The sequence below is a fragment of the Lathamus discolor genome, chromosome 19 (assembly GCF_037157495.1).
Source record: "Lathamus discolor isolate bLatDis1 chromosome 19, bLatDis1.hap1, whole genome shotgun sequence".
In the NCBI taxonomy this organism is placed as follows: Eukaryota; Metazoa; Chordata; class Aves; order Psittaciformes; family Psittacidae; genus Lathamus; species Lathamus discolor.
The window spans coordinates 2,721,064-2,741,898 of NC_088902.1; the positions used below are offsets into that span (position 1 = coordinate 2,721,064).

The 20,835-nt window shown below is 46.2% G+C and overlaps 2 protein-coding genes across 22 annotated transcripts; one reads left to right on the forward strand and one right to left on the reverse strand.

Moving 5' to 3' along the window:
- Nucleotides 1-1,842: 1,842 nt before the first annotated feature.
- NFYA (nuclear transcription factor Y subunit alpha) lies at nt 1,843-17,178 on the reverse strand. Of its 18 annotated transcripts, none has more exons than XM_065698100.1 (11): nt 17,048-17,177; nt 14,369-14,490; nt 12,670-12,753; nt 10,286-10,432; nt 8,881-9,012; nt 8,156-8,261; nt 7,563-7,729; nt 6,579-6,752; nt 6,152-6,253; nt 2,647-2,722; nt 1,843-2,257 (listed from the first exon to the last, which is right to left on the reverse strand). In XM_065698100.1, the coding sequence occupies exons 2-11, from the start codon at nt 14,441-14,443 to the stop codon at nt 2,169-2,171; spliced, it is 1,152 nt and encodes a 383-aa protein (XP_065554172.1). In that variant the 5' UTR covers nt 14,444-14,490; nt 17,048-17,177; the 3' UTR covers nt 1,843-2,168. The 18 variants fall into 18 exon arrangements, with proteins under 18 accessions (XP_065554172.1, XP_065554167.1, XP_065554171.1 ...); XM_065698095.1 differs by having other exon boundaries at nt 12,670-12,756; XM_065698099.1 differs by having other exon boundaries at nt 12,673-12,756; nt 17,048-17,176.
- Nucleotides 17,179-17,323: 145 nt separating this feature from the next.
- Nucleotides 17,324-20,635, forward strand: OARD1 (O-acyl-ADP-ribose deacylase 1). 4 transcript variants are annotated; one of them, XM_065698116.1, is made up of 6 exons: nt 17,324-17,431; nt 17,719-17,786; nt 18,282-18,426; nt 19,004-19,062; nt 19,379-19,491; nt 20,035-20,635. In XM_065698116.1, exons 2-6 carry the CDS (start codon nt 17,751-17,753, stop codon nt 20,135-20,137), a joined length of 456 nt encoding a protein of 151 aa, XP_065554188.1. In that variant the 5' UTR covers nt 17,324-17,431; nt 17,719-17,750; the 3' UTR covers nt 20,138-20,635. The 4 variants fall into 4 exon arrangements, with proteins under 4 accessions (XP_065554188.1, XP_065554186.1, XP_065554187.1 ...); XM_065698114.1 differs by having other exon boundaries at nt 17,347-17,527; XM_065698115.1 differs by having other exon boundaries at nt 17,403-17,556.
- Nucleotides 20,636-20,835: the final 200 nt, after the last annotated feature.

Genomic DNA, 20,835 nt, shown 5'->3' on the forward strand with positions numbered 1-20,835 from the left:
GGCGTAGGGGAGAAGGAAATTCTGTTGACTGGTCTGGTGTGGCTACATAACAGGAAGCTTTTTGCCATTAATAATAACTAAAGAAACGTATTTCTGGCTTCCTAAACAGGCTTGCAGGCGTGCATCCCTCCCTTCCTGTGCCAGCTTCCCATTTTCTGTTCTTGCATGCTGTTATTTTTCATTTTTCTGAGCTTAACCCACAACAGCTGCATTAACCAACTCTGTTAAAATTAAATGAGTGACACCCTTGTGCTTTGGGTCATTTTTGAGCTGTCAGAAGTGTTGGTGTGGGGACCATACCATTAAGGTCTGACATGATGCACAACAGCAGAGACCAACAGTTAACGTAAGAGGCTGCAGCACACAAATCCGACTCCTTATTTATCCTACTTGTCTCCTTGAAAGCACCTGAACCTTTGCCTGCATAGACCCTCATCAGGATGCAATGGCATACACAGTGACAGGGCTGGTGGCCTCAGATCCTAAAGTAATAGAAGATAAATAACCAACATAATAGAGAGGCTCACTGGCGCACACGTCTTTCTGCCTAAAAAGCTGAAGATGATCTGCTATCGTATGATAAATTCAAGGGTGTTTCTAGGGACAGTTTATCTCTATGGATGTTGTCAGTCCCCTGTCACAAACTTATCAAAATGTAACTGCCTAATTTAAAATAAAGACACAAGAAACATTCTCAAATCTTTCTAAATCTGTAACATCTTACAGGTATTTTCCTTCTGTGCAAATGATGGAGACTTGCTCATAACCTGAACTGCATATAATGAAGAATTATCTTAAGACCCAATTTAAATGGGCATCTTTGGTAGCTAAGCTTGGAAGGCACCAGCAGCCCACTCCATCCACTTCTGTTCAGCTGTGGAACCACATTCAGAAATGGTTTAATGGGTACAAGCAGCCTCTGGACACTGAGACATGACAAACCCGGCTGTGTCTTCAGATAAGCCTGTCAGAGACAGCTGGTTAGAGGCCTAGTTCTGTTTTGGCTGTTGAATAATGGTATAAGCATGTACCTGGCTGACGTCTCACATGTCCTCACAGCTTCTCCCTCGTTTGATGGCAACAGGAAGACAAGTTGCATCACTCAAGGAACTGGCTGTATCAGATGGACAGGGCACAGGACGTAAGAGGACAGGAGTTTCTTCTAGGACTGAGGCTATTAGTCAATACCTTCCGTTCCGGTGCCTCCAGAGGTCTCTTCTGTCCTTCTAGTTAAAACTCACTCCAAATCTAAGATAGCTGCTGAAATAATTTTTCATTTATCTCACTTTAAAAGCAGTAAACACTAAGAGGACTCTTTTAATCTCCAAGAGGGAGTACACAAATACAGGACGGATGGTTGGGCACCTTCCTCTGGTACCTGCTGTTAACTGCTAAGAGCACTGCCCTAAGTGCACTGTAAGAACATAACAATCATATAATAAATCATACTCCCTGGGCTCTGAGAGGCAAAGCCTTCTCCTACCCCTCAGCAGCCCCTCCTCAGACACAACCCACCCCACAGCCGCCATCTTGAGGCACTGCCTTCCTCAGGCTGTGAGGAAGCGTGCTCTTCACCAGCCAATCAGAGGTGTCCCAGAGCAACCCCCAGCCAATGAGCACCCTCAGCCTGGCCCCAAGGGCGGGCACAGCAGTGCCTCAGGCAGCAAGATGGCGGATGGGGATGGAGCAGAGGAACACCAAGATGGCCGGTGCCCACAACCTTCCCTCATGGAGGGCGGGAGAGCTCACCGGCTGCTGCGTGCTCCTCAGCAGTGCCTGCCCTGCCCCGTGTCACTGCTGCTGCTTGGCTCAAGAGGTCTGAAAAAGAATCAAAGCTTGCTGTTGGTTTATAAACTTTTATTAGCTGGATAGTGTACACAGTACTTACAATTGCATCTATTAAAGACCGAAATACACTTGAAAAAATGCATTATATATAAAAAAAAAAAAATTATAAACTTTTAACTATATACAAACTTTGCCTCACGTTTCATTCATTTCAGTACCCTCCCACACCCATTCACAAAGAAAAGATTCCTCTCGCCCCCTTTTAACATGCAAGGCCTTAAAGCTGCGTGGCATCGCTTGGGGACCGCTTTCCGAACCCCGTTCTTCACACTCCCTTTAAACTGGTTTTTGATCGGTTCGCCACTCCAGTGCTCTCTGGGTCAATCAACCACAATTATTCCCGAGCCTCTTCGTTCATCCTCTCTTTTACGCACTCCAAAAGGGAAGGTTTTGCTCGAGTGTAGCAAATCTACAAAGAATTCCCGTTTAATTACTAGAGAGGTTCGAACTTGATGATGTCTCCAGTTTAACCCATTTACCCAGGAAAAGAAAGCAGTTTTGGTAACATGGTGTTGACCGATAACTCCAACCTCACCAAGCAAACACGACTTTTAGAAGTGATACATATAACCCAAAGCAAAGGAAAAACAGGACAGTAGCACTCAGGCTTTCACATCACTATTGAAAGTATTAACAATAAGACTTCCTATATAACACAAATCCAGAGGTCTTAACACACGTTCTACAACAACGGGTCAGAAAACCTATATAGAAGAGCTTAGTGGGAAAAACATCCTAGCTGCTTTGAAGTTTACAAGTTCTTTAAGAAAAGACGTAATTATTCATTAAAAAAAATACCTGTCAGAGCAATAATCTTGCTTCCCTGACTTCCAACTTTCAGAAGGAGCTCTCCAGGACGGAGATCAGCTGTAACCTGAAGAGCAGAAACGTTATGGAGAGGCTGTCTCACTCCAGCACAGAAATAAGCCTCCAGCACATGAATATTTCACTGACCAACTGTACAGATGTGCTTAAAAACAATATTTACAATAATGCTGCAAATTCAAATAAAGCAGATTTTTTTGTTAGTCCTTCACTAAGGGAGCTACGTATTTCCTGAAATGGGTGAGGATTTCATAGTCGCCAACTGAAGAACAGAAGCACTGTGCTCAAATTGGGCAAGTATTTTAAGGCAGAAGCAACCAACAGCACCAAAGATGCCATTAATGCAATGGAGGTAAACAAATGCCTTTTAAATCATTAGGAAAAACCCCTAATGTTAAGATTTGTGAGCAGAGCGTTAGGTAACTCATATCATTTAAGATGAAATTAACAGATTTATTTGCATGTCAAGAACTGGCCACCACCTCCCATAGCTGCAGGTGTCAACCGTGCGCCCAAGCTTCCTCCTCAGCCTCAGTTCATCACGTCAGCAGTAGTAAGGGCAGGAACACGGCACCAAAGCTTCAGGAAAATGAACTGAACTCCACTTAGAAAGTCCAGCTGCCTGCTACAAATGTCAGATCTGCATTCTGTTCTTTCACTGGCTATGTACCTCCACAGGTGCCTGACCTAAATGCTGTCATTCTTAGTATCTTGACATGCTCTTCCTCCAAGATTGCCTGTTGGCAGTGTAGAACATAACATTTCTCCACATTTCTGCTCCCTCTTCTTGCATTCCTTCCCACCTTCTCACACTCTTAGGTCCAGAATTTCTCTTTCTTTTTTATCTAAAGTAAATAGAATTTCCAAGGCTCTGTCCTTTTGCATCCTCTCAGTCTTCTAGAACTTGCTGATTTGTCCTCCATTTTGTAGTCATAAGCTTTAAGTGAATGTGAAAAACAGAGGGGACAAGAAATAATACGGGTTGTGTTTTTCAAGTTGCATTTACCTGAAAACAGAGTTCACTGAATTTAAGCCAGTCTCATCCATCCTTGTCTGCTTTCCTCAAACCCATAGTGGCCGCTGTAGCTTTACCTATTTGGTTCATCACTACCTCCTCAGTGACAATGCCTGGCAATACTGCCAATCCCATGCTTAACTCCTGGCAGTTTTGTGTTTGAACTACAGACCACAAGAACTGGAAGAGATGGGACTGCAGAACAGAGGTGATACACAGAGCATCTTAGAACTCACGCATGATGGGAGGAGACAGAAAGATGCAAGTATCTCCTGTTAAAATGCTTATGAACCACAGCTTCCACCGCCCAATTTCAAATCAGTGAGAATGGAGCAAGCTTAAAATCCATAATGAGCTGTGGATTTCAAGATGTGTTTTGTCAGGACATTCGGGCAGAAGCCAGCGACTGGTCATGAAAAATAATCCATTTTTTTTAATGTAAGTACTCCTCTTTAAGTGCCACTTTATTTTTTATTTAAAGAGGGCAGTCTATCAAAAGCCTGAAAGGTTCAATATCTGCCTTCCTGTGTTTAACAGCTCCTCAGTTACACCAGGATGAGCTGAGTTAGGTTGGCCAACGCTTCTGCTGCCATAAAATCCCTCACTCCTTGTAGAACGAGAGAATTGTAGAACTGATCTAGAACAGACAACAAGAACACCATCACAAAGATGGTCAAGTGCTATCACTCACATTTTATGCAGATTTTATGTCTTTTGGAGGAACCATGCACTGGATGGGCAGGTTAGAAGGAATCCTTTGGAAGAGACTCACTTAAAAGTTTTAAACCTTTCTATACTAGCACCCACTTCTCTTCCAAGCAACAACTACTGGCAAGAAACATACCAAAAACCACCCAGAGACTGCTGTTACCGATTAAATCCTTACCCCCGCATCACCCTCTCCCATCTTACTTCTCAGAAGGGATACACAATATGTCAAGTCCTGCAGTGATCATGAAATATTTCTATCATGGTGATTAGATGGCTGAACTCTTCCCAGAGAAGAGTCTGCTTTTTATGTATTTTACAAGGTGGAACTCAAAAGAATCCCCCTTCAGTTTCTGCCAGTTCAGAAGTGCAGATGCAACAACAGGGAACAGTCCAGTCGACAGTGAAGTCCAAAGGTGTAAGGAGTGGATGTAAATAACAAGTTTCTGCAGGAAAACAAAGTAGTTGTGTGTGGTGTAGCCACATTGGTGCTGGTTGCTAGAAGCTGGATGAAGTCTCTGTACAGAAGGGCCGTAACTCCAAGAAGTCTTTGTTGCCCCTGCTTCAGCATGCCAGAGTTATTGCTGATCACCGAGTCAGCAGCACACTCTCACCTATGGCCAATCTTAATGCAAGAGATGTTTAAAAGAAGGAAACAAAGGCATGAGCACTACTCAGCCTCTGAAATCCCTGTGCTGGATCAGAAGAGTATACCAAGAAGGTCGGTAAGTTTGAGTGTTTTTTTCTGTTGAGTGAACTGCAGTTAAAATCCCAACCCACATACTGACAATGTGGTGCTTGTTCTGTAGAAAACGATGGGCTGTGATATGCTGAATGTCCCATTGAAAGACTCGCTTGATACACTGGAAAGAGAGGAGAGACTTGCAGAGGGGACAGGAATCCTACTCAGTTATATTTTTTCTTTAAGCAGCAGTTAGGACACTCTGATCATCTGTGTCATTGCTTCTTCATTGGTCTGAGTTGGATCCTACAGATACAAAATACATACCAGGTTGTAACATCAATATTTTCCTGTAACAGCAGAGAGAAGCATGCACAACTATCAAGAGAAGATATTCCTGACGCTCCTTGATCTCTGAACATGTCATATTTTTCCTCGGGTTTACAGGCCAGCATAAGAGAATGGGATATATAAATCTCAGTAGTTCCTGCTAATGTTTTGTTTCTGGTGACAGAGAAGACCTAGTACTGGTTGAGTACCTGGGAAGGATTCTGCTTCAGAAAAAGAAACCTTCTGCTAAAGCCACAGCACTGCTTTGAAGCACTAATCAACAACAGAATTAGCTAATTCTACTCTCATGTGTCCCTTCCTTTGAAAACCTGTCATGCACTTTTTATGTCAATCAACATGCCGCTAGGAATCAGATATTCACATTTTCTAATTCTCCAGCAAATGCAGATAAGGTGTCTCTACCTTTAATTCGTCCTAAAAACATACTTCTGGTATGCAACCAGACTGCAAAGACTATATTTCTTAGGACAAATACAGCCTTCTCTGATTGTACAATCACAGTGAATACATTTCTATCAGTATTACTATAAGTTAATTACTCAAGGCAAATAGACACCTGCTCTCTACAAGAGACAGTTATTTCTTTACACTGCCTGAAAGGGAACAAGGTCAGCAGCCTAGCCCAAAAAATAACAAACAGAACAGTACAAAGACACTTCCAAAGTGTATTCTAAAGGAGCGAAAGTGGCACTTGGCCAAAGAGCAGACAAAACACCACCAACCTGCATATGAGGGCTGTCTTTTTCCTTTGGTGAGAAGAAACGTCCACCTTCTCCCCGCTTCCTGGCCATGGCATGACGATGCCGAGATTCATGCAAGTATTTCTGTGACAGGATGAAGTAGGCAATGAGACCAGCCCAGAAATTCCTGACTGCTAGAAAAGCCTACCCAGTCCCCATCCTTCCCCAAAGATGAAGCATTAACAGTAAATGCCCATTTGCAATGCAGCTACAGTCATGTTCAGCAATCGGAAGCATGCACAGGAAGCACTACTGCCACCAAGTGGCTTAAAATTACTCTGATGTACCTTATGAAGACACAAAAATAACTGAAGATCACTAAGATTCTAGTCCTCATTTTCCAGCGCAAGTGGTTTTCTGTGCCTTTCCCATAGAGCAACCCTGTAGTAGACCAGAATTATATTCTCACCCTTCTTTCTTTGGGAATTTTTCCCTCTGCTTCAAGCTTAGCACGTGCCTGCCTCCTCTTCAGGATCCGGTGATACTGCTTGGCATTTACATAGAGGGGCTCTTCTTCCAGCATTTCTGCCCCAGGCAAAGGTATTCTCTGGATAGCTGGTACTGAGCCAGCTCCAGGTACCATCTGTACAGAGAATGTAGGTTTAGTGCTTGTAGCTCAGAACACAAAGTGAATGCAAAAAAAGTAACTAAAAACGAAAACCCATGAACGTTAAAATGGAAAGTGTTTGGGTTTGGTTTAGATAATGCACCTACTTAAATTAAAAGGAGTAATAAAGTTGTTCTTAAACTGTAGAACAAATAAGAACAAATTTATAGAAATCAATTATTCATAAGTCACGCTTAGGGATTTTATTTTCTTTTAGTAATGGTGAAATTTCAGTACAATGCACAGTTTATGACCATGCTACTGTTTCTTGTACAATTAAGCATACAGGACATGCTCACTGCTTCCCTTTCTCTTTGGTTATCACGTCTTTAATTTATATGGTAATTTCTTAAGGATTACTCATAGAGCTGCTGACATCTAGTGGGGACGAAGAACAGAATGCAAGTTAAAAGGCCTCACACTACAAAGGAGTTGGCAGAAAAAGCCCTCTTAGGAATCAGAAAAACAAATACTAAGGAATCCTCAAAAAAAGCAAGAGCTGATTCAGTTTTTTTAAGCCTTATTTATCAGTTAACAACTTATTTTGAATTTCAGTTTCTAGATTTCTGAACTCAATCTGCTGTGGGAGAAAGAAACCACAGAATACACAGGTCACAACAGGACATAGGCCACTGAAACTCAAAACTTCTCTTGTTTAAATCCTAAATGAATGCTACTGAGAAGACTGACGACATTAAGGTGACGTTAATCTCAGACAACAGCTTGTGTACAGGCATCTTGAAAGCTCAAACCTTTAAAAATATCAATGGAGAGTTCAATACATACCATAACCATTCCACCTGAATTGACAACATTTCCAGCAACCGGCAGCGTTACTGTGACAGTCCCTTGTCCGCTACTGGTTGTATTGGTGTTGGCTCCCGTCTGGACAATTTGTGCTCCAGCCAAACTGGCTGCTGGAATGGTGATCATGCCTGTAACAGGGACTGTCACTTTTAAGAAAATAAAAGACAAAAACACAAAACCAAAACAAACCAAAAAACACGCACACAAAAAGAAGGGAACACCATTAGTCCCACTTCTGCTTTTTACTCATTCATCCTTCCACAGCATGCAAAAAGATCCAGAAAAGCATTATAGAATCATAGAATAGTTAGGGTTGGAAAGGACCTTAATATCATCTAGTTTGTATTTGCTCAGTAATCCCAGTGTCAGGTGAAAGATGTGTGTACTCCAAGGTGTAAAAGCAAACACCTTTCTATTCCGTTAGGAAACAGCCCTTGCCAAAGAGCTTGTTTGCACTCAGAGCACCCCAGCACTGCAGCTCAAGTATTTTCTTTGACAGTAATTACGAGGCAATAAACACCTATGGCAGAGATATTGAGAAGCCCTGACTCTCTTCACACCAAAACTCATACCTTGTTGGAGAATGGTTCCATCAGCATTAACTGGCTGATAGACTATGGTCTGGCCTTCAGCTGCTTGTGCTACCTGTTGTCCTTGAACTGCTATTTGTTGCTGGGTCTAAACAAAACAAATAACACAATAACTTTACAAATTGCTCGCTTTTCAACTTTTACAATTCCTGAATTAATACATGGTGCTTAAGGTGTTTCAGCCATCTATTTCTTTTGCTTTATTACCAGCATCAAGAAATAGGATGGAGCACAAACCCACTGAACTGCAGATGAAACACCTCAAACACATATATCATACTTTTTCTAACAGTGTCATATTTAACATTGAAAGAAACAAGTTCTACATTTCCTGTCTCACTATGAGTATGTTAAAAGAAGAACTATTAATTTTGGTCCTAAACAAAAGAACCCAGGCATGACTGGACTACATCACAAATGGCGCAAGTATGACATTACTGATACTTCACGTTGTCAAATTGCAACAAATAGACAAAACCGACCATGAGCCAATAAAGTACAGAAACACAATGGATAAAAACATGCAATCTATTTATTCTGCCCCAGAGTTATGTATGAAAACACTACAAAAACATGAAATTTATTCTCAAGTTCTCCTCAATATTAATAATGCCTTTCCCCCTTTTTTCTTAACCACATCTTAAGTCATTTGCCAAGTTTCTCTTCCTGTTCCTCTCAAGAAAACCCTTTCATGCTGGTGCAGTTACCTGTGTCTGGCCAGCAGTAACTGCAGTCTGTGGCTGCTGTATAATGATCTGCTGGGTCTGGCCCTGCTGCCCCTGTACCTGCACAGCCTGCCCACCTTGAATCTGAATCTGACCTGGCTGGACCAACTGAATCTGTGGAAGAAAGAGTCAGAAAGGAACATTAACTATGCCTCTTATTTCTCTCTCCTTGGCCTCAGCATTACCAAATCATCTCTGAGGATGATTTACTGTTGCAAAGAAAAAGAAACCACTGATTCTTCTCTTTTTTCCATTTTCAAATGAAGAGTTTTACTTTATTCCTCCCTGTGACACAGCAGTCACAATCATGCAGAAGAGAGGAAACATAATATGCTGGTGTCATTATACCCCAGCAGTTCTCCACTGCTCACACAATAAAACGGTCAAAAGAAATAAGTTATTTACATGAAACCAGGAATAATAATAGTCAGGTGAAAGAGGACTAAGATTTAAGAAATCTGCAAAGTGTTAATTATGCAGCATACAGAAATCCTCCTGGACATAGATAAAAGTTGCCTTCAGCTTTGCAGAGAAGTCTTTCCAGCAATGTGGAACATTTCTTACTTTAAAAAAGAGGAACTGGAATGTGGTTTGAAGCTGATGCTTCAGGTACAGATCTTCCTCCACCAAGCAGACTGTAAAGAACCTTACACAAAATATATTGGCTTTCAACAAAAGGAACTTTAAATAAACACTAAATAAACCTTCCAAAACACAGACATCAGATGCCTCCCTGGACTGTGCTCAACTTGATTCCTAAATCCCATTCTCAAATCACTAGAACGCTTTCATTAAGCCACTGTTACAGTTCTTCCCTTGGCTTCTGAGGAACACACTGTGAGCTCCTATTCGAATTCAAAAACCATCTTTTAGACAAGTATTACAAATACTTGTAATCTAATAAAATCCATCTTCTATACCTTCTACAGGATTACCTTCTGTGCAATAGGAAAGTTTCAATTCAGCTTCAGCCATTGTGTATTAAATCAACTCAAGCACAAGAGTTATTTTTAAGAAGCTTTCTTCAATGAATCAATTAATCATCTTTCTGAGCCATATACTGAGTAGGCACCAGATCACAACTACACTGTCAGGGCCAGTTAAAATAGAACAAACACAAGCCCCAAACCAAAAACCCCAAACCAACTCCAGCTGTGTTTTAATGGATCTCATTTAAAAGGTTTGAACCATCCCATAAAATACAAAAATCAAATACATAAAGAATTTCCACTGCATTCTCAACACGCAGCTCACTGCCAAATCCACAGCTGGAGAACAACTGGCTTTGCCCAATTTATTTCAAGAGGCAAATACAGTATCTGATGAGGTGAGAACATCCCAGCTCATTCTCCACAGTTTATCTTAAATAAAATGAGGGTTATCTCACCTGCTGCAGCCCCTGTGTTCCAGAAACAGGGACTTGCATGATTGTCTGGCCCTGACCCCCTGGCACAGCCTGCACCATGATAGGCTGGCCCGTTGATGTGATCAGCTGGCCTCCGCTTACTTGTACCATCAGGGGTTGACCCTGGACCTGGGAAAAGGGAGAAAAAGCAAACACAACAATGAAAAGTCTGGTGACCTGAAGCCAGAAACTGAGGTGGCTCCCACAGGAGGCTGAGCGCTTACCTATTTTAACGCGGTGACCAGAGAAACTGCGCAACAGTCACTAACCAGGTTCACAATCACCACCAAGTATCTTTAGTTTCTAGATTCTTTTCCATGATGTGCTACTGGATTTAGTACATTATCCTTTTCTGTTGCAGTCTACCCAAAACTTCCAAGTCTAATTGCAATGAAGCATGAAAAGCATGGCTAAATTTTCTCGACACAATAACTACTTTCATGCGCAGCCCAAGAGCAAAGTGTAATAAAAGAAACTTCACTATTCACATCACTCTTGCTAATCTTTAATTGGAGTTCCTAATGAGAAAGCTCTAAATAAGCCATTCTGACAGATTCTGAAGTAGCTTCAGCTCTCCCCAATTACATGCTTACAACATTTCCATTTCCTAACTGGTACGTTGCGTGGGATGTTCTTAGGGAACCTTTTCATGGGTATTAAGTCAAATTATGAATGTAGCAACACAAAGTGTAGCTCACAAAGGAACAGAGAAAGACAATGAGCAGCTGCCACTTGGCCCAACAAGGCTTACAAGTGGATTTGTAAACTCAGCGTAAGAGTCTCTGGAGACTGAGATCAGGTATGTCTGGTCACTAGGAAACAGGCCAATAAAAAGCAAAGGAAGGGGAAAACCTCTCTGTTTGAATACCCTCGCCTGCTAAGTCCCCAAAACATATCTTTGCCAATACCATACCTCCATGGCTTAAACATGAAACGAGTCTTATGAACCAGGTGATCACTCTTGACCACACTCTCAGTTGTTTAGAAATGATTAAAAAACCTGACTAAACCTCACTGAGTTCTTGGGTTTTCTACCTGCAAATTTCAAGACCAGGCAATAGCGAGTGCAGTACTCAGCACTACAGAATACCAGGCTGAACATCAGCACGAAGCTCCAGCACACACTGAACTACCCCTAAAATGCTTTACTTTGCACAGTTCAAACACCCAAGTGAATTACCTACTTAACGCATCCACAGCAGCAACTGCGGTTGTACCTCAGTGATCAACACCCCACACAGAATAGTGTGACTTTCCAGGTCACCCAATACCCTTGCACCACTGTTCTGTTCCTCAGCCTGTGGCATACAAGTCCCTAACAAACATCAGTAGTGCTTGCTTTGAATTACAACATAAAGAGAAGGAGATATGCATGCTCATGGCAGCCAGAGAAGCACAGTCAGCAGTACGATATCCAATAAGCAGAAACAAAAATGATTCATTCCAGGATTCTTGTTAATGTATTAGAGCAAGCAGGGGGAAAAGAGAACAAAAAAGAAAGGGGGGCCCATAAGGTCAACCAGGAGGCCACAATGACCCAAGCAATTCATGTCAGCCAGCTTTACAGATGAACTCTGAACATAAAAAATGCTGTGTTCAAATTTACACCTGGCAAGACCATTCCAGCCTCCTGGAACTCCCCTCTGAAGAATTCAAACCCAAACAAAATCCAAATCCTGAGTGAGAAATGCCCCACTTCTAAAGTGTTGCAGCTATGCAGGGTTTCTCAGCTCCTTTAAAGCCTCTGACATGAGCTAATGAAATGGAGTTTGCAAGACAGAAAATACTCCACACTGAAACAAACCAGGGTTTGAAATGACCTTGCGGTTCTTTCCAGTTTAGGATACATACTTCAGGGTTTCCCTGTGTTGGTCACACACAGGTAAGAAGTCAGATGTCTCCATCTCACAGAGGCCAATATTGTTCTCAGCTGCCCTTTTTAACCACAGGTGAGAAAGTTTCACTCTCCAAGCCCTACCACCTCCCTGTCTGTAGTGAAAACACAACTACTCACAGTGGGTATCAGGAATCTCATCTCCCTGAAATTACAGGAAATCTTTGAGTTACGTATCTTAATTGGTTCTTCTTCATCTTGGTGGGTTTTTTGTCTTTTAAGTCCATTTCAACCACTATTCACTTTCAGAATATGCAGCCAGAATTCCTAGATGCATCAGGGTTTCTGGCATGCACCTGAGATCCAAGGAAAAGCTCTCCATGGAAAACCCTACACCTAGCATAAAGCACAGATACTACTGCTAGCAAATTTTCCTGTTCCTCTTTCAAACCCTGGAGAAAACACAGCATTAGATATGTGGCGATGGCGAGAGTCATGCAGTGCTCACAAACACAATTAGAGAGATCACCACTACCTGGAGGGTCTGGACTTGCTGGCCTGAGGCGGATGCCACTTGGGCCTCAGTCTGCAGCTGGACAGCAGTGACACCACCCTGCTGCTGGGAACAGGAACAGGAATAGCTTGAAACACGGAAACGCACAGCTCCAACAAGAGACAACAACACTTTGCTGGAAGAGGGTGAATTTAAAATTCATACACACTGCTCTTGGAACGTAAGGAATGCGAACATGTTTAGCAAACCTGAGAAAGGAATACCAACAAAACTGCATACAGGCTTCACTTCACTAACAGCTTGCAAAGACATGAGATTATTGTGCAGAATCTAACATCTCAGCCTCAGTGTTTCAGACTGGTGCCTTTCTGCTTAACTCTTCCTTTCACTGCCCATGTTTCTTACTGTGGAGGGGTTCCAGATTTTTGGCAGACTGTTAGTTACAATAAAGGCCATAAATTCCTTCCTGCACAGAGCAGCAGCACAGATGACTCCAGTCGTAGCTTCAGCTATGTCACCCCCACATCAGTGTCTTCCCACACTGACCTTGAAGGACAATCTTGAGAGGCTGCAAGAGCAGTTAAATCTAAAAGCCTTTTCTATCTTTAGCCTCTTTAGTAAGAGTCCCAAAATATCTGTGTTAACTGTGTTAGCATTGGGGAGATGAAGGACATCTCTCTACTAAAAGCTGTACTACAACAGGCCTGTTAAACGTTTTATTTTAGAGAAACATTTCATGTCATACGCAACCCAGGCTTTAAGAGCATGTACTAAAAGTGAAGCAAGCCACAGTATGTATTTACCTCACTGTCACCTACAAAGTGTCAAGAAAACGAAATATATCTGCTGTAGCAGGAATTTTTGATAATTCTTTATGTTTAACCTCAAGTACATTCTTGTTCTGACTAAAAATGTCAATTAAAAGCAATGGGAGAAGCTGGTCCCTGCTATCAAATAGGCTGGTGACAAAGCAAAGCCCATCTCCCTGAAAACATCACCCAGTGGCTCATTCATTTGCACAACAAACTAAGAAAGTCCCCTTGCCTTGAACTACAGTAAACAGAAGATACAACAAAATCCAGCAGCAGCAGCACAGCTCACCTGAAAATGTGTTACTGTATCTGAATGGGTGAAGCTTGACAGGAAAAATCTATAAGCCCTTAAAAAATCCTGGCCTTTGTCACCTGCACATTAGAACATGAACTAGAAACGTCTTTCTGGAGGATGAATTCATCCAAAGCTACATGTCTTGCTGCAACTCCTGTGCTGTGTGTTCTTTCTGATCCACCCATAGTTCTGAAATGACTGATCTCAAATACTCCTCTTGAGAAAGCCTCTATGGGCTTCAACAAAACCTATTTCAAATTTGGGGGGAAACCACATTGTTCCCTGTGGACACCAGACTGTTTCTGTTAATAGCGCATTTCTTCCATCTTCAGAGGGGCTTTGTTACTTTCCTCAGGTCACCACCGGTTTGCAAACTCCCATTGACATGAACTTTGGTAGCTTGTATACCTACAACTTTATTAATAAGTAATTTTTACATCTACTCTGACTTCGAGTCAGATCAGTGACCACAGATTAGGTGGCTAAAGCCAGGCAAATGCATATCCAGACAGTATCATGAAGCATCTGGCTGGTCCTGTGAAACTCTGAGAGTACAAGATGATGTGTAACAGCTCTGAGCACACCAGCTCACCCGTTCCACCCTCCATACCTGCTGCTGAATCTGTCCAGCCTGCACAACGATCTGCTCTGTGGAGCTGTTACTGTTTGCTGTGTACTGCTCCATAGCGGGTCAGCTCCAGCACGGTGGAAGGTGCACCTCAGCCTGTGTATCTGGCAAGAGAAGTGAACAAAGCCTGTGATTATTGTACCAAGGTTTGAAGGTTACTGTTACCTGACAGTGCCTGAAAAGCAAACCATCTGCTGGCACCAAGGTCAGAACCACCACTTTCAAAGCACCCACTAACAGAACTACAACTGGCATTTCAAGAGCAGCTCATTTGACCAAGAAGCAGAAAGTACCTCAATCTCAATGCTCTCAATATCTTCAGTGCATGAAATAGTAGCTATGAGCCTCTTTCTCTTCCTGTTTTACCCTTCAAGTCTGAATATTCTGGCTGTAGACTGATGCCTGCACTGCATATTGGTGGCGGAGACGGACGTCATGGTTAAAATCCCCTCACCAAACACAAAGTTCAGATTTAAAACCAAGCTGCGTTTCAGGAGCTCAACAAAGCAAAGCAAAACTTTCCTTCCCCAGCTACACAGCACTCCCTCCTCATCCTTCTCCTCTTCCTCCTTTCCTATATTTGAGGATAACCAGCAGACTTCTCACTGCCCCCAGCCTTTCACTGCCTCCCAGCTCCTGGACTCTTGCCTGCACATATGAAGAACATGCTGCTGAAATAAAACACTCAGTTCCATTACCTCCTTCTCCCTCAGGTTTCTTCTCAGTTGATCCACAAGGGAAGAATTCTTACTCTTACTCTTAATGACGTATTTGATTTACGCTATGACTGAGCAAGTACCTGCTACATTAATGAAAGGCAGCCTATAACTTTAATCTTGGCATTCTAAAGCACCAAAACCCCCAGGCTCCCAAAGAAGCACACAAAACCCAGTCACAACTTTAGCTGTAACAGTTGCTGTGGTTACTTGCTGCAGTGCCACCTCTCACACTTCCTGCTCTTTAAACCACCCAATGTACTTCAGTGTCTTGCATGTGTCTTAAGACTGCATCATTTTTCCATCACCTTACTCCTCACCGTAGCCTAAGAAAACAAAAGGATTTTACATTCTCTTCGTTTCTTGCACATTAACACCAAATATAGGCCTGGCAGGAGACAGCTCCCACATTCCACTCTTCAGGGATGTATTTCAATAGCAAGCCCAGGAGGCCAGTAAAAGCTGTTTGCCAAAAGTCTTCTGGCTTCCTTAACACCACAACCAGCACTTGAGCACAGGCCCACCAGGGCTTGGGGATAGCTCTTCACACACCCTGTATCGAGTCACTGTCTTGCGCACTTCACATACGGGCAGGGTTGAAATCCCAGCTCTCTGCACTGGCTGCCACCAGCCAAAGTTACAAACAGATTTTACAGGCATTTGATCACAGCCTTCCAAGGGATTATTTGGAACCCCAGCCTGGTTGGGGCTGGAAGTGACCTTAAAGCTCATCCAGCCCCAACCCCTGCCACAGGCAGGGACCCCTTCCACTGGAGCAGCTTGCTCCAAGCCCCTGTGTCCAACCTGGCCTTGAGCACTGCCAGGGATGGGGCAGCCACAGCTTCTCTGGGCACCCTGTGCCAGCGCCTCAGCACCCTCACAGGGAACAGCTTCTGCCTAAGAGCTCAGCTCAGTCTCCCCTCGGGCAGGTTCAAGCCATTCCCCTTGGCCTGTCCCTACAGGCCCTTGTCCCAAGCCCCTCTCCAGGTTCCCTGCAGCCCCTTTAGGCACTGGAGCTGCTCTCAGGTCTCCCCTTCAGGAGCCTTCTCTTCTCCAGGCTGCCCCAGCCCAACTTCCCTTCATTCAAACACAAAGCACCGGCGCTACTGCTCCAGCTTTAGGACCAGGTGATGCACTGCAGGGGCACCCACTGCTCCTGGAGCTGCCTCCTCAGCCACTGCCTCCTCCCTGGCCCTGGGCTGCCTGGCAGTGCCCTCGTGCGCTTCATACCCGCGCACACACACACAGACGTGAAGCCACAGAACACGCACGAACAGCTCCTTCAGCAGAGCCACGCTAAGACCGAACCAGCGCGATAACCCACGCCAGGACCTGTGCTACCTTGAGGGCAGCAGTAACGAACCACGGCGGACCAGGTTGTGTCCGAGCTCCTCACCCGACACACGGCTGCGGGAGCAACCCGGGGCCTGCCGGGCGGGCACGGCCGCTCCCGGAGGCGCAGCCCCGGGCTCCTCACCCCGCACCACAGCCGGTTCCTCCCTACGGAGAACAGCGCGGCCGGAGACATTTGGCGGCCAGGTGCGGGGCGGGGAGGCGAGAGGCGGCCCGCGTCCTGCCCTCGGCTCACCCCCGGCACAGCGGGGAAGGGGAGGAGCAGCCCGGGGCCGCTCCCCCCGCACGGCCGGTGGAGGGCGGGGCGCTGCCGGCTCCCGTCCCAGCGGCCCCGCACAGCCGCGGCCTGTCCCCGCCGGGGGAGGCCGGGCCCACCGAGCGGCTCCCCGCGGCGGAACAAGGCCTCGGTGCCCCCCCCCCCCCCCCCCACCTCCGCCCGCGCCCCCCCGGGCCCGGAGCCGCCGAGCCCCGTCCCCGCAGCGCCCCGGCCGGGCCCGGCCCCGCGCGCGGGCTCCTGACTGGCCACTCGGCCCCGCCAATCCCGGCGCTGGGGCCGGCGCTCGGGGGCTCCATATTGGCTGCTCGCGCTCACCGTGCCTCGCTCCCCCGGTTCGGGCCCCGCGCTGATTGGCTCCGCCGCGGGCCCCCGAAACCCAATCAGCGCCTCACACAGCCGCCGCGCAAAATGGCGCCCAACCCAGAACAAAGCCCAGGCTGGGGGGCGGGCGCGGGCGGCGCATGCGCACAACGGCGCACGCCCCGGGTGGCCCCTCCCTCCTCCGACGCCAGGTACTGCCCACCAACGGCTTCTGCGCCTGCGCGGTCTCACCCCTTCCTTCGCCTCATGTAGCTCCGCCTCTACCGTGTCGCGCATGCGTGTTGCCCCTTGGAATGTTCTCGGTGCGGATCACAGAGTGGGTGGTCCTCCCGCCCGCCTAGAGCGCCCTGCTGTGGCCGCCGCCATCTTGCCGCGGAGGTAGCGGAGCGGCAGGGCCGATGTGGGCCGCGCTGGGACGGGCCTTGGCGGCGAGGGCTGCGGCCACGCCGAGAGCTCTGCACGGCGCTCCCGCGGGTGCGGGCTGCTGAGGGGTGGCCTCAAGGGTAGGGGTGCTCTGGGGGGTGGCCCCTGTGTGATGCCCCTGCGGGGGTGTCGTTCCTAAGGGGTGCCGTGCTTGTCCCCACAGATGCAGTAGGCCTGGCCTTGCCTTGTTGCCTAGTGTGGGCTTCCTAATAACTCTCTTTTTCTCTCTGTCATCTTTCCAGCCGCAGGAGCCTTCACCATAGCCCACGTTACCATGGCCACCCACTTCTCCAAGGATCAGGAGGAGCGAGTGCGTAGGGAGTGGGTTATGTGGGCTACTGCTGTGCTAGGTGTCTGTGTGAAGGCTGACGGTACGGGAGCTGCTTGCAGTGTGCTGGAGGAGAGTGGCTTGTGGCTGATGGCGCTCAGTGTCCTGTGCTTGTGTCAGTGCTGCGCATGCTGTACAACAGCGTAGGGATGCTGAACTGTATGGGGGAACGCAGCACTGGGACGCTGGTGGTGTGCTCAAGATGTGCACTAACGCGGTTGTGCTCCATAGGATGGAGTTTTCCTTTTTAAGCACTGACTTAGTAACATTTTGAGCTGGCGTGTTGGTCCTGTAGAAAAGGTAGTTCCCTGTACGCTGGGCTTCTCATTGATGCTGACTCCTTGTGAGCTGCATGTTAAAGCTCAAGGCCTCACACACTTCACTGTCCGTGCTCCCAGATTCCCCATTTTGGAGAACCCCGTTAGTGGAATCTACACTCAGGGCTTGCTTTTATTTGCCCTTGTGTTTATTTTCCAGCTGAAATGCGTGAAGGGGGACCTGTTCACGTGCCCCCCACAAGATGCTCTGGCGCACTGCATCAGCGAGGATTGCCGCATGGGTGCCGGCATAGCCCGGCTCTTCAAGGAGAAGTTTGGAGGTGTGCAGGAGCTGTTGGATCAACGTGAGTGTGGACATGCAGGAGCTGAAGGGGAAACACTCAGTTTGGAATCGTAGAATCAGCCAGGCTGGAAAAGACTTCTAAATCATCAGTTCCAGCCATTACCCCAGGACTGCCAAGACCGCCACTAAAGCATATCACTGAGGGCTTGGGGCAGAGTGCCTGGAAAGCTGCTCATGGGAAATGGAGCCTGGGGTGCTGAGTGATGGAGCTGACCATGAGCAGCTTGTGCCCAGGCAGCCAAGAAGCCCCCAGCATCCTGGCCTGTATCAGCACCAATGCGGCAGCAGGGCCAGCGCAGTGATTGTCCCCCTTGCACTTTGCACTGGTGAGGCCGCACCTTGAATCCAGTTCTGGGCCCCTCACTGCAAGAGAGACATTGAGGTGCTGGAGCAGGGCAGGGAGCACAAGTGGGATGGGGAATGGCTGAGGGACCTGGGGGGTTCAGTTCAGTCTGTAGAAGAGAAGGCTCGGGGGGACCTTGAGCTCTCCAAGGGTGTTCCAAGCTACATGGGATGCAGGGGAATTCCACAATGGAATAGAAGTGATTTAAAACAAGTTCTTAATTGTTTCACTTCAGAAAAGAAGACTGGGGAGGTAGCAGTGCTCCAGAGAGATGACCGATACATTTACTACCTGGTGAGAGTGTGACGTTACTTGGGTATTTGCCTAACTAAATTTGATACGATGATGATAAGGGCTTTAGTAGTAAAGGGGAGGTTTTGACTTTGGTCCCTTAAATGAGAGGAGTGAGCTGTGCTAATGGAGAGGGACCGTTTGTATGTGTAGTTAAGCTTTAAATGGACAGAACTAGCTGCTAAATTACACTGTTTTAAGCTGTGAAACAAGGGGTTTTCGAAGTCTCTTTCTGGGGATGGACCTTCAGAATGTAGTGGAATATGATATTATAAAAAAGCAGTTTGCAGTGATCATGACTTTTTACATTTGTGCTTAGATTACAAAGAAGAAAGCTTCTCACAAGCCAACATACGATAGTATGCGGAAGAGTTTAGAGGCCATGAAAGCTCACTCTCTGAACAACGGAGTCACTGACATCTCCATGCCTAGGTAGGAAGCAGGGTTGCTCTGATCTAAATACTCAGTGCTTCTTGTGTAAGAGGATGTCTGAGGGATGATCCTCTGCTGTGGAATACGAGTTCAGGAGTCCACTTCTGGTGACTTGTGCAAATGAAACTTGCACTTCACACTGCATTTAAATAACAGCAAATCATCCAGGCTTGGTTGCTTCCTTATTTTAACTGCATTGTGTTGGTTTAGTTTAGTTATTAGGAAGAAATTCCTCATTATGAGGCCAAGGAGGCCCTGGCACAGGGTGCCCAGGGAAGCTGTAGCTGCCCCATCCCTGGCACTGTTCAAGGCCAGGTTGGATGGGGCTTGGAGCAACCTGCTCTGGTGTGTATCCCTGCCTGTGGCAGGGTTTGTAACTGAGAGAGGTTTAAGGTCCCTTCCAAACAAAACCAGGCTGGAATTCTGTATTTTTTGATGAGCTGGGTTAGTGCCATACAAAATTGTAGCTGCTCGGAGGGCTGGTTGTTCACTGCATGCTCCAAAAGGGGCTGTTAACCGCTGATTTCATGTCTCATTTTCCAGGATTGGATGTGGACTTGATGGCCTGGATTGGAATAAAGTTTCAGCAATACTTGAGGAGGTGTTTGAAGGCACTGATATCAAGATCACAGTTTACACTCTGTGAGCAGCAGTGCTTTTGAGCTTTGAGGAGTGGGAACCTGGTAGCTGACAAGGGGGAAAACTGCACGTTGAGCACATCCTTAGAGCGTAGCTCACTCTAGTGGTGTCGGTACCACAAGTAAGTTCGGGATGTGGGGCTGGACAGCCTGTGAAGAAAGCAGTGGTGGGGCTGTAACCCTCTGGCTCTTGTCTCTGGAAGCCACCAGGTGTCACTGGGCCTCCATAGAGCCCCGCTGTTCCTGCAGTTGTGAGCTCCTGTGCAGGGTGAAACTGGAGCTGGCTGCCACTTGGGTGTCTGTTGGTATCGAGCTGTGGAGCCCTGTCACTTGTTGTTTTTCCCAGTTCTGCAGTGTCCGCATGTGGCATACAGTTGATTTACTCTGTTCGTTACAGGATTAGCAATTTAATTTTTACCTTCTGGCTACAAATACAGTTGTTTTTGTTAGGAGATTGTACTTGCTGAGAATCATGCTGTTAATCTGAAATAAAGAGCTGTGCAGTATTCTGGTGTCAGATCGGCCGTTCCTCTGTGTGTGTGCGTTGTGGCTGTGTTCTGGAGGAAGGCTAGGTTTGAAAGGGAGCACTAGAGATGGGTGAAGGCACTTTGTGGGTGCATTTTGTATCCTATGGTTGCTGTTGTTTGAGAACCTGCACACGTGAATGCCTGATATGCTCTGAAAAGCCACAGTGTGGAGTTTTAAG

What these genes read in the sequence shown, in the direction of transcription:
- NFYA (XM_065698095.1), bottom strand. Translation starts at nt 14,443, where the DNA reads ATGGAGCAGTACACAGCAAACAGTAACAGCTCCACAGAGCAGATCGTT. An exon ending in AAGTCCAGACCCTCCAGGTA is followed by an intron (nt 10,433 to 12,669) that starts GTGGTGATCTCT and finishes CCCTTTTCCCAG; the next exon opens with GTCCAGGGTCAACCCCTGAT. An exon ending in CAAGATTATTGCTCTGACAG is followed by an intron (nt 2,258 to 2,646) that starts GTATTTTTTTTA and finishes AATTCTTTGTAG; the next exon opens with ATTTGCTACACTCGAGCAAA.
- OARD1 (XM_065698114.1), top strand. Translation starts at nt 17,452, where the DNA reads ATGTGGGCCGCGCTGGGACGGGCCTTGGCGGCGAGGGCTGCGGCCACG. An exon ending in TCTGCACGGCGCTCCCGCGG is followed by an intron (nt 17,528 to 17,718) that starts GTGCGGGCTGCT and finishes TCATCTTTCCAG; the next exon opens with CCGCAGGAGCCTTCACCATA. An exon ending in ACTGACATCTCCATGCCTAG is followed by an intron (nt 19,492 to 20,034) that starts GTAGGAAGCAGG and finishes CTCATTTTCCAG; the next exon opens with GATTGGATGTGGACTTGATG.